The sequence below is a fragment of the Panthera pardus genome, unplaced genomic scaffold, assembly GCF_024362965.1.
Source record: "Panthera pardus isolate Hobbes unplaced genomic scaffold, ASM2436296v1 HiC_scaffold_2, whole genome shotgun sequence".
NCBI lineage: Eukaryota > Metazoa > Chordata > Mammalia > Carnivora > Felidae > Panthera > Panthera pardus.
The window spans coordinates 106,306,948-106,322,166 of record NW_026526765.1 but is presented as its reverse complement, the minus strand read 5'-3'; the positions used below and the strand labels follow the sequence as shown (position 1 = coordinate 106,322,166).

At 35.2% G+C, this 15,219-nt stretch overlaps 1 protein-coding gene across 8 annotated transcripts in view; it reads right to left on the bottom strand.

The window, feature by feature from the left end:
* ADAMTS6 (ADAM metallopeptidase with thrombospondin type 1 motif 6) overlaps positions 1 to 14,655 on the bottom strand; it is a 305,077-nt gene extending 290,422 nt beyond the window's left edge. For 2 of the 8 annotated variants that reach the window (XM_019414343.2, XM_019414344.2), the window contains exons 1-3: positions 13,888 to 14,648; positions 6,254 to 6,630; positions 3,687 to 4,051 (exon numbers count right to left, since the gene is read on the bottom strand). In XM_019414343.2, the coding sequence (XP_019269888.1) occupies positions 3,687 to 4,051; positions 6,254 to 6,350 (462 nt within the window). In that variant the 5' untranslated portion in view covers positions 6,351 to 6,630; positions 13,888 to 14,648. Of the gene's footprint in view, positions 1 to 3,686; positions 4,052 to 6,253; positions 6,631 to 12,511; positions 12,641 to 13,211; positions 13,625 to 13,887 lie in introns of those variants that run through there. The other 6 variants (XM_019414338.2, XM_053907328.1, XR_002071347.2 and 3 more) reach the window with 5 other exon arrangements.
* Positions 14,656 to 15,219: the final 564 nt, after the last annotated feature.

The window sequence follows — 15,219 nt, the reverse complement described above, 5'->3', positions numbered from 1 at the left end:
ACAACACCTCACGTTTAACATGCCCAACTGAACTCATGATATATATCACCCCACAATCTTGTCCTCCTACAGCTTTTCCATCTCAGTAAATGCCTGAGTCTTTCTCATCTCAACTGATGGCTGCTTTATTCTTCTAGTTGCTCAGACCTCAAGCTTGGAGTCATGGATTTTATCCTGACTGTGTCCTCTAAAACCTACCATCTGGCCTCCAGTTCTCTTTTTAACCTCACCTTCCATTACACTTCCTCTCTTCCACTGAGTTCCAGCCTGGGCAATCTTGCTGTCCCCCAAACACTCTTAGATCAAATCTTTGTACTTGAAGATTTCCACCTGGAAATCCTATTCTTTGGATGTCAGCTTCCCTTCCTCATTTTCCTTAGGTCTTTACTCACTATTTTTTCTACCTGAGAACTTATCATTATCCAACATACTGTGATTTTTATCTACTTATCTGACTGTGTGTCTTCTCCAAGAGAATACAAGTTTTGTGATGATAGGGATTTCTCCTTTGTTTACTGTCGTACTCCTAGCACCTAGAACAGTGTCTATTATACATGATAGGTACTTATAAATATTTGGTGTGTGGATGAATGAATAATGGAAAATGCAGAAAAACAACTCTGGGCATAGCTAAGAAATAAGAATAAAATGTAAAGAAAGGAACAATCAAAAAGGGAATCTCTTGAAAATTAGAACCATGACTGCTTGTAATTTTTAAATCAACTGAAGGAAAAGAAGGCAAAACTGGATAAATCTCATACATAGAACTTAGCACAAAAAAGAAAAAGATGGAAAAAGAGAAGGACAAGGGAAGTAAAGAACCAGCTACAAAAATGCAGGGGGTAGGAAACAAGAAAAGAAAAATACTAAGGAAAATTTTTTTTCAATTTCTCTAAGCTGAAGGAGTGTCTGTCTTTACACTGAAAGCATCCATTAAATATGAAGTAAGGATAAGGAAACAAGACCCATAGCTTCTTGAATAGAATTCTTAATAGAATTAATTGAAATTAATAGAATTCTTGAAATAGAAAGGATAAAGAGAAGATCATATCACATATCACCTTCATTGAGGAAAATTCTTAGGAAAAAAAAAAAGAAAAGAACAAGAAGCAGATGTCTGTCACCCAAAATGAATCAATGCTAATTTTTTTAAAGATCTTTAAATCTTTCCCTAAGACATAAAGCCATATCATAAATTGGATGCCCCATATTTCCCTTTCCCAATTCCACCATTCATGGTTCCAAAGAAAAATGATTTTTGAAACTAGAATTCCACATCCAGCTAAATTATTAACCAAACACAAAAGCAACAGTAACCTTCAAATAGGCAAATAGACTCAGAAATTTTACTTCCCAGACACATTTTCTGAGGTAATTACTTGAAGATGTTCTCCAATAAAGTCATGATGTAAACTCAAAAAGATGTAACTCAAAAAGAGTTAAGACATAGAACTAACTAGGAAAGAAGCATCCCAAGATGAGATATGTACAGTAGTTCAAAAAATTAATTAAACCAGTAGATTCCAAGAGAAAAATGCCTCCAAAGAAGAATGGGATATATTCCAAGCAATAGATACAAGGTGTAATAAAATGGATAATATTGATCATTTGGTAAAGAAATCATTATTTTTTTTTACAATAAGACAAAATAACAGTAGTTAGAAACTCTAGAAATATAAAAGCTAGAAAAGAAAGCCATGGCCCAAATATATAAAGAAAACTAAATGTGACAATATTTTGAACAACTGACAAACAATAATGTTAGGAATTGTCTTTATGGTGCAAGGATTGTAATGATGAAACAATGGGTGAGGAAATATGATTAGAAGACACTAATGATCTCTACATTGATATTATTTTATATAGAACAATTAAAAAACAGAATTGGTTGGGGCACCTGAGTTGGGGCACTAGCTCTTGATTTTGGCTCAGGTCATGAGACAGAGCCATGCATCAGGCTCTGCACTGACAGCTTAGAGTCTGCTTGGGATTCTCTCCTCTCTCGGTCTCTCTCTGCCTTTCCCCTCTCACACACAGGTGTGTGCTCTTTCTCTCTCTCTCAAAATTAATAACCATGAAAAAAATTTTTAATCAAAAAATAAAAACAGAATTGGTTAAAATGGCTTTTGAGGGGGCCCCTGGCTGGATCAGTCAATACAGCATGCTGACTCTTGATCTCAGGGATGTGAGTTCAAGCCCCACATGGGTGTGGAGCTTATTTAAAAAGTGGGATTTAAAAAAAATAAAACCCTGTTTACATATTATATTTGATTTAAAATGTAACATAATGTAAAATAAGAATGAAGGTGTGAGTTACTAAGTTTGGTGGGTAAAAGTGTGATGAGGAACAAGATATTTACATAGTCTCAAAGTATCTGCTCAGAAATTCCTTATTAGTTGCCAAGGAGAAAATAGTGACTTCAGTGGACAAACCTGGCAGATCACATCTTCAGTAATCAAAGTTAGTCAACATGGGCCATGCAGTTTCAATAGGAAGCAAAGTAAAACAAAAAGGTATTAACAAATAGAGGGGAAAAGAATGAGAAACAGAAAGTCTTACTAAAGGATGAAGAATACATGGGCAACACTCTGCTATCCCCTTAAGTGTAGCAGAATTTCCATTTTCAACTTTACCCTCCCTTTTGACTCCTCAAACAACATCTTTCACAATTTCACAGTCACTTAATGACTCTCAAATTACTTGCTTCCAGAATTAAATTCTTTCCTAAATTTCAGAGCTGTATTTCCCAAATGTCATTTAGACATCTTCAACCCTATTTCTTCAGATTCCTCACATTTACTATATCACACTCCTCTCCAATCAAGCGCTCCAGTGGCATTCCCTTTCTTAACTAGTATAATTCATATACGTGTCACCCAAAAAAGAAGCCTCCGCCACCTTCAATTACTTTCACTCCTTCATCCCACACCCAGTTCAATTTTATCTCAATTTTTAAACATATTTTTAAATACCTACTATGTACTACATATCTTATTAGGAATCATACTAATGTATAGGAAGAAAACATTAGGAAGACACAAATCCTCTGCATTTTCTCTCCAAAATGTGGTTTAAATTCATTCTTTGCTGTGTATTCCCAGGGGCACAGTCCTTACATGGACCTTCATTATCTCCACTATGTCCTAACTCCCCTTCATATCCCCATCACTCTCTGCCAGCACATCTCACAATGGAATTGATTTTTTTTTCCTAAATCTCAAATTGGTTCATTTCACCATGCTGTTAAAACTATCAGTGGCATACTTAGTGTTGATGCCAAACACAGAGAGCAGTGTTGATAACTAGGAACAGCATTTTTCTATCATATTTAATAGCAAGTGTTATTTTAATATATGAAAAGTTTCAAAACAGATTTATTTTGGATACCTTATTCTTATTCAAAAAATTGTTTTATATATAAAGCCTAACACTACTATGTACTCAATTCATTTTACAAATAATATAGGGTTTTAGAAATTGTCCTTACTTTGAAAGGTCAATGCAAACATTACCAAAAGGACTATAAAAAGCAAAGGCAGCAGAAATAACAAAAATAATAATAATAATAAGACTGTTACCTTCCCTACTTAAACCATTTCTTTATATATTATTAATCTGAGGAAAGACATTTACATTGTAAATTTATTTCCCCATCAGAAACTAAAAAAGTATAACATCTACTTACCAACCCAATACAGTTGCTTAAAGCCACTTTAGTTGTACTACGTTGATCTTGCAAGTATCCTGTGTAATGACAGTTGTCTAAAAAATCATGTTTCCACTGGGGTCCATCTTTTCCCCAGTATTCTACTGTAAAATGTTTGGACACAAAATCTGTGTTGAGAGTCAAGTTTAGGTGAAAGTGCTTGCCATAGGCTGAAAGTTTAAAAAATAACTTAGATACTGCCTGCTGTGGATCGATAGGGTCCATACTCCGTCTTCTCCTGGAGTGTTTATCATTTTTCACAGTAAAGCTGAGAAAAGCTCCATTTTGATCAACCCTTATTGGAATAGTTAGCTGGTAGTGTTCTAGATAAGTCAGGAATTCCTCTTTGTAATCACAAGGCAGAGAATCCAGAAAAAACACATGGAAGAAAAGAAAATTTAACAGAACAAAGAAGTGGCAGTATAAACAACAAAAACTCTATCAGTCAAAACTATGCATCATCATATGTGAGAGGTATGAACAAAAACTGTTATATTAAACAAGATGAAGTTTAAAATCTAATGATGAATTAAGTTCCATTTATTCCTCAAAATAACATCATTTTAAAATTAGTTTGAAGGACTATTTTTCTTTTTTCTATTTATTTTTTAGTGGATTCTAAAAACTAAATTCTATAGGAAATATGAATATTTTATATTGAAATAAATAACAGTGAAAAAGTACACACATTTAAAAGAATAGAATTTAGCCTGGATAAAATGTTTGTGAAAGTTATCCAAAAAAGTTAATATTGAATTTCTACAGCCTTGTAGAAATTTTTTTTTTTTTTAATCATCAGTTGGAAAATACAGAAGCCACTCTGGAAAACAAGTCTGGAAGCTCCTCAGAAGGTTGAACATGGAACTGCCATCTGACCCAGCAATTCCACTCCTAGGTATTTACCCGAGAGAAATGAAAACATATCCACACAAAAACCTGTACATGACTGTTTATAGCAGCACTATTCATAACAGCCAAAAGGGAGAAATAACCTGAATATTCATCAACTGATGAATGAATAAATAAAATGGGGTATATTCACACAATGGAATGTTATTCTGCATAGTACTGATACATAGTATGACATGAATGAACCTTCATAATGACTGCCTTCATTATCAAAGTTAATTATCTAACATTCTAAAAATATTATACTAAGTAGAAGGGACCAGTCACAAAAGACCACATATTATATGATTCCTTTTGTATGAAGTATTCAGTAGGAATATCTCTAGAAACAGAAGTAGCCTAAGTAGGCTGCTTAGGGCTGGGGTGGAGAGTACTTTGAAGAGAGTTTGGGAATGACTGTTAATGGGCACAGGGTTTCTTTTGGAGTGTTGAAAATATTCTAAAATTGATTGTAGTAAAATTGACTGATTCTAGAATTGGTTATATGAGTCTGTGAATATACTATAAACCACTGAATTGTGCACTTTAAATAAGTAAATTATATATTTATTGTACTGTAATAAAGCTGTTAAAAATTCATCAGATTGACAAAAAGAAATCTGGAGGATATTAAATATGTTTTCCTCATTTAGATGTACTTAATATTTCCAATCTACCTTTTTAACCACATCTTTCTTTAGCGAGGTTTACCACAAAGGAAAACCAAATGTCTGTCCGTTGCCTCGTTGTCTATACATGGAGTTCCCAACAAATATAAACTCCCATGAGACTATGACCAAATAGAAATAAATTAAAAGACAATATTGTTCACTTCTTATAAATAAGAATTCATGCTAAATGTTATGGATTTATTAACATACTTTGAGAAGCTACATTACATACATATAGGACTTCTAGACACAGACATCAATCCAAAATAGCCTTGAAAATCTGGCTCATCTGTACCAAAAAATTATCAGTTCCTATAGATTTATGGGAGGGGAATCAAAAAGGTATTCTGCCAATAATTCTATAAAGATTAGACGTGATGATGGAAAACAAAATGTTATTCACTCCTGGGACCTCTGTTAAGATCTTTTCTATGATATAAAGTTCAATTTCATGGATTCAAAATCAGAGATCCATGGATTAGAGTTTGAAAAGTTGAACTTCCTACCACCTTTACTCTTTTACTCAGATTCTAGTCCTCATTTCAGAATTCTTCAGTTTGGAAAGCATTTTTCCACTAAGGGTCCATTTTAGAAGGATCTTGTATCAGAATATGTCTGGTTTCTTGCTCTTTTATAATAGCATAAACCTTTGGATTTCTTTTGAACACAACCTTGCCTGTAACTCCTGGCAACAAATGAGCTTATTAAAGTTTAGGATTCAAAAGGAGAAAAGGCCTGGGTCTATTATCTTCTAAGAAAGACCAGTCAACTCTAAAATACACTGAATGCTAAATGCTAGTATAAGTTATAAACAGTCCACTTAGAGCCCTTAAGATTTATGAAACTAGCACTGAATTGATGCAGTAGGCCTCCATTCCTATCACTATACATCCCAAAGAAAATGTTCACCCAAACTAAATATTCAGAATCTTTTCTCGTCAAATTAACAGCAAAATTTTTTGTCACTTTCAAAAGCAGGACTCCTACCTTGAGAACTGTATGAAAGTCTGTGGTCACTATGACATTCCGATGAAGCCATGATGAGGCTCAAAATCCAGGTCAACGTCTTCCACAAAATTTCCATAATTTAGAAAATTGGATGATTTTTTTTGGAGGGCTACCTATGTGCTAGAGAGTCAATATCATACCAAAATCGAAGCATAACAATTTTATTTCTTTAAAATTTCTTGCAAATTAATTATTAGATGTTCCACTGCTTAACAGGTACTTTTTTCCAACATCTCGTACTTTCTTCTATATCTGGGTTCATTTTCTCAATCCAAAAGGAAAAAAACAATGATGGTAAAATTTTCATAAGCAAAGCATTTGGCTGATTAGTTACTATTGTATGGCCATTTTTTAACCTAGAAAAACAAAAAAAAATTATGTTAAATGAAAAATATCTTGTATCTACAGAACTATATTGCTGAATGCTTGCCAAAGGACAAAGACTACCAAATGACTTAATATAGTTAAATTAGATCATTGTTGTTCTTTATAGTCTAAATAAACATTCACAAGACTAAACAATTAGAAACCTAAATCGTAAGCAGAACAATGCCAGAGCTACTTAATAATCAAAGAAGGAATGTGAAGTGGAATCATAAAAATTCTTTTTTTTGAACTTTGAAGAAAACGTGTGAGTACAGTGACTAAACGTCCTTTTGATAAAATAAAAGGTACCATGACTTCAAAATCAAAGTTCATTATGTAAGTGATAAACAGTATATGATCCCATTCCTTAATGTGCTTTTTTAGCACACTCATATTCAGAGATTGATTTGTTGCTTTATGAGGCACTTATCATTTTTTCTTAGAGTAGATCCACAAATACATAGTGACATGTCGCAGCTATCTGTGAACACTCAGACACTAGCACAAACTAAATTTCTAAAAATTTGAAACATATTTACTATAACCCTTGACTTTATCTAGAAGTCTTATATGACTTAAAAAGAAACACATATGAGGGGCGCCTGCGTGGCTCAATCAGTTAAATGTCCGACTTCAGCTCAGGTCATAATCTCATGGTTTGTGAGTTCGAGCCCTGCATCAGGTTCTGTGCTAACCAACAGCTCAAAGCCTAGACCCTGCTTCAGATTCTGTGTCTCCTCCTCTCCCTGCCCTTCCCATGCTCATGCTCTGTCTCTCTCTGTCTCTCAATAATAAATAAATGTTAAAAAAAAAATAAAAAAAAAAGCAACACATATGAGACAACTTCAACTATCTAGAATGTAACTGAAAAGAGAAGAAATTCATCTTCTGCAAAGAATTTTTAAAAATTCATTTCAGGTATCACAAGAGATGTCCTATTCTATCTCATGCACCTTCCTTTTGACTCACACCCTCACTCACAGTCCATGAATTTACATTTTATACAGAACATGAGCATATGTGACTACGTGATATCCTAGAACATAGTAGTTTAGAAGAAGAAAATAGCAAAGGGACTAAGAAACTAGCTCACTAACAGCACAAAAGTGAAAAAAAGAAAGGAAAACTAAAAATTAGTTGTAGAACCCCAACTAAAGTAATACACTTTGGGGTAGAGGCAAATGGTCCTTAACTAGTTCAACAGTTCCTATTATGTATATGACTGTATTATAGCTCAATATCTGATATTCAAAATACTGTCTGAGTCAGGATTTAAATAATAAATTACTTTTACTAAGGTAACTTACTACTAGTACAGAGAAGAACACAAAAAGTATTAGAAAGATTTTTATCCCAAATTCCTAGTGTATAGGATTATATAATAAATGTTTACATATTTGTTGGTTAAAAAAAGAGTAAATAAATGAATCACTATTTAGTGATTAAAAGAAAATCACTTCATGCATATAAAAGGATATTTGTAGTTAACTGGAAAATTAACTTACGTAGAATACTTCATTCCCTATGGTGCTAGAAATATTGGTTATTAAAACATATAAAACAACCACAACCATTGAAAACTCTGTCTCTACAAGTTATTACACTGCTGAATCTTGGAAAAACTTATTCATTAATCAACAAATATTGCTTTACTGTTTTTTTTAAGTGATGTTATAACAGGGGTGCCTGGATGGCTCATTCATTTTAAGGCACCAACTCTCGATTTCAGCTCAGGTCATGATCTCAGAATGAGATTGAGCCCCTCATTGGGCTCTGTGCTGGTGGAGCCTGCTTGGGATTCTGTCTCTCCCTCTCACTATCTCCTTCTCTTTCTCTGTCCTCCCCCTTCCCCAAAATAAATAAACTTTTTAAAAAATGTTATAACAATAGGGGGACACAGAATAAATTAACACAATCCTTGCCCTTCAGGAATTCATAATCCAAACAACAGAGAAAAAATTCAAGGCAGACAGACATATGCCATAATAAAGTTATGAAAAAGTGTTAAGAGGAAATCAAATGAGGAAAATGACTTCTGAGTTAGAGGAGGATGGGTCAAGAAAATCTTATTTAAAAAGTGGTATTTGGGATAGACCCTGGAAGATGAACACAATTTCACAAGTGAAACTGATAGGGGCAGTCATTGCAAATTAAAGAAATAGATTCCACAAAGTCTAGATGGCAAGAAAAAAATGGAAAATCATTTTAGGAATAATAGTAAGTTTGATTCCTATGGAGAAGACTAACAGGTATCATCTAGAAAGGTAGTTTAAGGTCAGACCAAAAACAAAGAGAACTTTAAATATATGTTACTTTTAATAATCACAACAATCTTAAAAAGTAGGTATTATCACCACTATGTCAGGCAGCCTGCAAGATGGCCCCAAAGATTCTGCCTCCTGATATCCACTTTTGTGTAATCCTCTTCCCTTGAGTAACTTGATCCTACCAATAGAATGTTGAGAAAATATCACTTCAGTGATTATATTACAAAAGATTCTGACTATCTAGTAGACTAGATTCTATCATTCTAATAGACTCTCTCCCTTATTGGCTTTGATGTAGCAAGCTGCCTTTTGGAGGAGTTCACATGGCAAGCCACTGAGAGTGGCCTTTACATAAACACTAGCAAGGAACTTAGGCCCTCAATGTAATAGCCTGTGAGAAACTGAATCCTACCCACTAATATGTGAGTTTAGAAGCAGATCCCCTCCCCAGTCAAGCATTCTCTGATGATCTGAGTCCTTGCCAACATCTTGACTGCAGCTTCATTGAAAGATCCTGAAGCACAGGACAAAGCTGAGCCATGCCCAGTTTCCTGAACCACAGAAACTGTGAGATAATAAATGTGTGTTGTGTTAAGCCACCAAATTTATGGTGACTTTTTTTGCTTTGTTTTGCAAGAATTGATAACTAATGCAGCTCTCAGCTTACAGATAAAGCAGTTGAAGCTCATAGTGGTCAGATAGTGAAAAAACAGCAGAGGCAAGAGTCATACAGAAGGTAATCTGTCTCTAAAGTCTAAATTCTTTCTACCATATCACACGTACAATTTAAGGCACTCTAACTTAAATATTCAATAGCAGTTCCATAAAACCACTGTTAAATAACACATTCATAATAAATAGTATTAATTAATGTGAATAATTTTAAACAACTTTATACACAATAATTGTTTCATCTCAAAATTATATCTACAATGATTTAGGCAAGACATATGCTTACTCAAGCAAAAATCTATAGAGAGATTAAGTCACACCATTAGTCAATAGCAGTAAAGAAAAGAATCTAGTTATCTTGATTCCTAATCTACTTAAATACAGTCTCCATACTCCAAACCTTCCCATGAGATATTGAAGTATAACTGTCACTTCTTGAACAAGATTCATCCTTCAGGGCTTTAATTTTTTTCAGAGCGTTTTGCCTAATAATGTCTGACATTAAATGAGAACCTCATATGCCTTAATTTTTCTTTAAGGAATATATAATTAACACATTTGAATTCATTTTCTATTAGTGGTGATATATTTGTATGAACCCTTCATTCTTTTTTCCCATTTTTCTGGGCTCAGAAACAGAGTTGTCTGGGTTTAGGGAACAACTATTTTGCCCTTGAGAAATTTCCTGCTCTTCAGTTTTGTAACCTCCACTCTTACAATTATTAGCACTGTCCAGTAAACGCCCAAGTTAAGTAAGCCAGTAGCAATGAGAGAAAAAGTAATATGTAACTACTTGGCCAGAAGTAGACTAACATTTGATTTAAGGACTTGTAGTAAAAAAGCACATTTGGTGCATAGTAGAAAGAGCAGGAGTTTCAAAGTTAAACCAAAGCGACAATCTTGTTTCCACCCCTAGCCACAGTATCTGGCACATGGGCACCCAATAAATGTGAGTTTCTTTCTCCTTTCTTAAACGCTCCCTCCCTCCCCACCTCAGGTGCCAGTGAAGGAACTTAAATAGTAAATAAATGAATTGGCTCAAGCTCAACTAAAATCAACAACAACTAACATATCAACCTCTCTTAGTTACCTACACAATAAAAATGAATGGTTAACCTACTTTCTGACACCTGCTGGAGAGGTTAATCTGGATATTATAAACAAATATGGATAAGCACTGACTTTTTCAAATATAGTTTCCAAAATTCACACTAACATTAAAATATTACATAATTGTCATAAATCATAATGTATTAACTCTTTACATTATATAGGAGAAGTGTTACTGTGTTGTGTAAAGCACAAAGGCTTTGAGTCCTGGCTTGACTCCAAGTTACTTAACCTCTCTGGATCTATTTCCTCATCAATAAAGCCATGATAATGGTATCTACTTTACAAAGACTTGTGAAGAGATTAAATTAGATTACACATGATATAAACTGTCCACACACTTCCCTTTAATGGCTAAATAAATATTAGCCCCCTCTCCTCCCTATCTGACTCATCACTTTTCAAAGGCCTTCCTTCAAATATAGTTTCATGTTCCTCTTTCCCACCAATGTGTGGAATACTTAAATATAATGACAGAAATCAATCAATTCCATTGTATTGTCTTTTAGAGCAAATAATAAAGAATTTAGGTCATGATAACTGGGCTTACAAATATTTTAAATTTGAAAACTTCCGTTTTACTTTGATTTCACATATGTTCTTTTCCCTAACACAAATGTACCAGCCAATAAAGTTAAGGGATCACTTACCTGCTTCCACAGATCAAAGCTATACCAGCTAAGTAGAAATCAGATCAGACAACTTGCTCTACAGTGACTCCTTTAGTAGTCTCCCTAGTTGAAGGGTACTTACTTGTCTTTTTCCTCTATCATCTTTGCTTCCTACTCAGGGGATCTGGGAGTAGCCAAGGTAATAATTTCCTCTCATGAACTATTATTATGGAGCTAAAGAACATGTACAACATCCTACGCAACTTCTTTCATCCATTTTAACTCTGGTTGTTTATTTTAAGGCTGATTTGGTCTTCACAGAGGAACCAACAATACCATGCTCCCTTCACATATTTAACTTTTATATGTGAAAATTAACTTCTCATCTGCCATTTATTCTCTCAACAAACATTTAGTGTCATCTACTGAATGCCAAGGATACTGCTAAGCTGTAAGTACAAAGGTTCCCAGATCATTTATAAACTTTGTGAGATTAGTTTCCAAAAGTATAATTAAACACACTCAAAACTTACCTATCAAGAAAAGCAAATGCGCCAAAAGCAAAAACACAAAACATCATTCTACAAAAATCAAGCCCTAAATCACATATAGTCCCAAACTGTTTTTTTCCAGATGGAAAGTTAAATATATATTATCTGTATTATAACTTTTCTCCTGAAAAATAGAAACACTTTTTCTTCTGAGGCTATTACAAAATGTTGATAATCAAGTGTCTTTTGGTAGAGCCAAGAGAGCTATCCACCTTTTCCACCTTTTCTTCTTCCCCCAAGAAGGTGCTATTAACTTTCTTAATATGTTAGCTGTCTTTATTTTCTCATAAAATTCATATACAGGGTAGGATTTGGCATAGAGGTCCATCTTAAACCACTAGTAGCTACTAGTGGTTGCTAAGGAAATGAAGAGGAAGTGGTAAGAGTAGACAAGAGTAGAAATTAATCTTAAACATAGTGGCCCAGACACGAAGAGTATTAAAATATTTCAAGTCTTGAGGTTAGAGGTTTTTCCCCTTGAGTATCACCAAAATATTAATACCACAAAGAGAGATTTCATTTGCTGCCATTTGTGGCAGATGAATGAATTTGATTTGTTTGAAATCAAGTTATTTCCCTCTATATGCTATTCTACAAAAATCCAAAACACCAATGATCATTTTTAAGCATGAAATTAATATAAACAAGAAATGTAGTTACCACTTTGGTGAAACATAGGAAAACAATTATTTCCAAAATTAATTTTCTCAATTTCCTTCAACTACACCAGTTTTATGTTACATTTCTTTCCCTGTCATGAATTTAGAAAACTGTCATTCGTACATTTTGGTCTAATCAACATAAGCTACCAACAGAAAGAAAGAAACAAAAGAAAAAAGAAAAAAAGGGAAAAAAAGAAAATCAGCACAAGAAATTTGAATATAAAAGAAAATATTGAAAATCACACTCCACTGTCCTTTTAAAAGTTCCTAGCAATGGTTCTGTTTCCCCTTTCCTTGTCCATTCTGCACCCCCATCCCACTTCACCCAGACAGAGGGTAACAGTCTGAGCTGCCCTGGTTGAGTTGATCCTAAAGTTAACATTCAGCAGCCCATTTCCAGACAGCAGCGCTAAATCTATTTGGATAAAACGCGTGTGACCCAGACAGTTGGCATTTGGCCCAAACGCGTTGCACCGGCAGCTCAAATAAAAACAAGAGTAAGAAACTCACTCTCTTGTTCCTTCTCAGTGCGCTTTTTCACTCTCTTTGCCTCTAGTACAACAAGGAAAGAAATTACCAAAGACAGGAATTGTAGTACACATTATCAAAAGGCACCTTTCCAAAAACCCCTCCAGCACTCCAACTGCATCCCCCAAATCCCTGAACTTTGATCCCATATACCATATAGACAGACATACCCAGATATTCAAGGCTCCGGAGGATTATGAGTCTAGCACGACGTCCCAAGTGGCCAAAAGTAAATCAAAAACACACGCTTCCATCTCTTTGATTAGCCTATTAAAAGCTTAACATATCCTAGAGCATCGGGGCTATAGCTAGCACATTAATTCTGCTCTCTGAGCCCAGGCATAAAATATGCACTTGTCTGACTGCTTAAGACACTGACATGAAACTATAAAATGCAGAAGTTTTTTCTTAGAAATCAGTTTAAAATACACATTATTATTACTTCCAAATCACTATTTGGTGATTAGTTAAAAGACCACGATCATCATAATCAAGTCATATTTCACAAAACATGTCTATCCATACAATAAACGTGTATTTTTGGCATCATAAAATACTTGCAAGACCCAGAATTCTCCAACTCCCGACTAGTCTGGAGTTAAAAAGATTTCTATCTGTAAAATGAGTTCAGTCAAGCTCACTCATTGCCATTAAAAACAGACACACACACACACACACACACACACACACACACACACCACACACACACACACACACCACACACACACATACACACACACACACACAGAAAAAGTTTTCTACGCGCTATTCGGAAGACAAGCAAAGCACAAGTTTTAATTAAAAAAAAAAAAACGGTTTCATTGAATATTGTTAAGTCTTCCTTACCGTTTTCATCTTCAAATTCTGATAAAAAGTAAGTTTCAAACAATAGAGATTGCACTGGACGACTCACGTACTCTCTCTGCTTTCTTTTTTTTTTTTTTTTTTTTTTTTTTTCTGCCCCCCTTTGCAAAGCCACAGCAGTCAGTTACTTATTCTGCAGCCAGAATAAAACCCTATAGTCTGGCTAACCCGGGCTTTAGAGAACGGACTTTCCGATTTGGCAATAAAAGAGATGCCATCAACACATCCAGGCTATCATCCTGAGATGCTGCCTTTGCAAACCCCCTTTCTCTCTCGACCCCCCCTCCAAAAAAAGGAAAGGAAAAAAAGAAAGGAAGGAAGGGGGGAAAAAGGCTTATTGGGGGTGGAAGTGGTGCCCTCTCTTCCTGGACAGCTTAGTGCCTTTGCTATGCAAATAACATGTGAAGAGCATCAAAAGGTATCAAGAGAAAAGAAGACAAGAGGAGCAGGAAGGGCAGCAAAGTTTTGTTGAAGTAGCCCTAGATCTCACTACCGGCCCCCAGCCAACTTGAATTGCAGCAGGAGAAAATTTTGGCAGCTTTTCCTCGGAGGCAGAGCACACTGACGTCAGTCTGCAGATGTGCCGGGCTGCGTCGGGTGCGCATGTGTCCTGGGTCGTCACGTGGAGGGGGAGGGGAGGTAGAGGTACAATCGGGGTAACCAACTACCAGCCATTCAGAAGGGCTTAGACAATGTCAACTTTTCCACCCTGTGAATGAGAGAAATTCTGGCCCTTCTAAACTCAGTCCCCTACCCCACTCCGCCTCTTTTTCTTCCTCCTCCTCTTTTAAGAAATTCTAGCCTGGTTTGTGACTAGTTGTTTCTTGGAAAAAGGAAGGGGGAGGGAGAGGATGAATGACTTTAGATGAATTAGTGTCACTGTTAAGTTCTCTGGTTGCCTTCTCTGTGAATTTTTTTTTTTAACTGCACACAACAAAAATATTAAAAGTTGCACATGAGTGTCTTTGAGGAAACTTACAGCACACTTAGATCAGTGGCAGATTTCAAAGCTCAATAGCTACATGTGCATAAAATGCCTGTTTTTTCAATACACCTCAACAAGTAAAACTGCCACCAACAGGGAGAGTGGACTAAAGTAAACTAAGACCAGCACATTTTCCATCTGATTACCGACTTCAGGTTATGTGGGGCTTTAAAAGAAGAAAAAAAAAAAAAGTGGGGGAGGAGGGAGCGGGGGAAAAGAGAGAAGCTTGCATTATTTCCAGATGAGGGTGAGACTGGATGGTGTTTTAAAGTGCAACCGGGGAAAGCTACAAGTGGAGTGTATTTTTTTAAGTCGGTACACTGAATGAA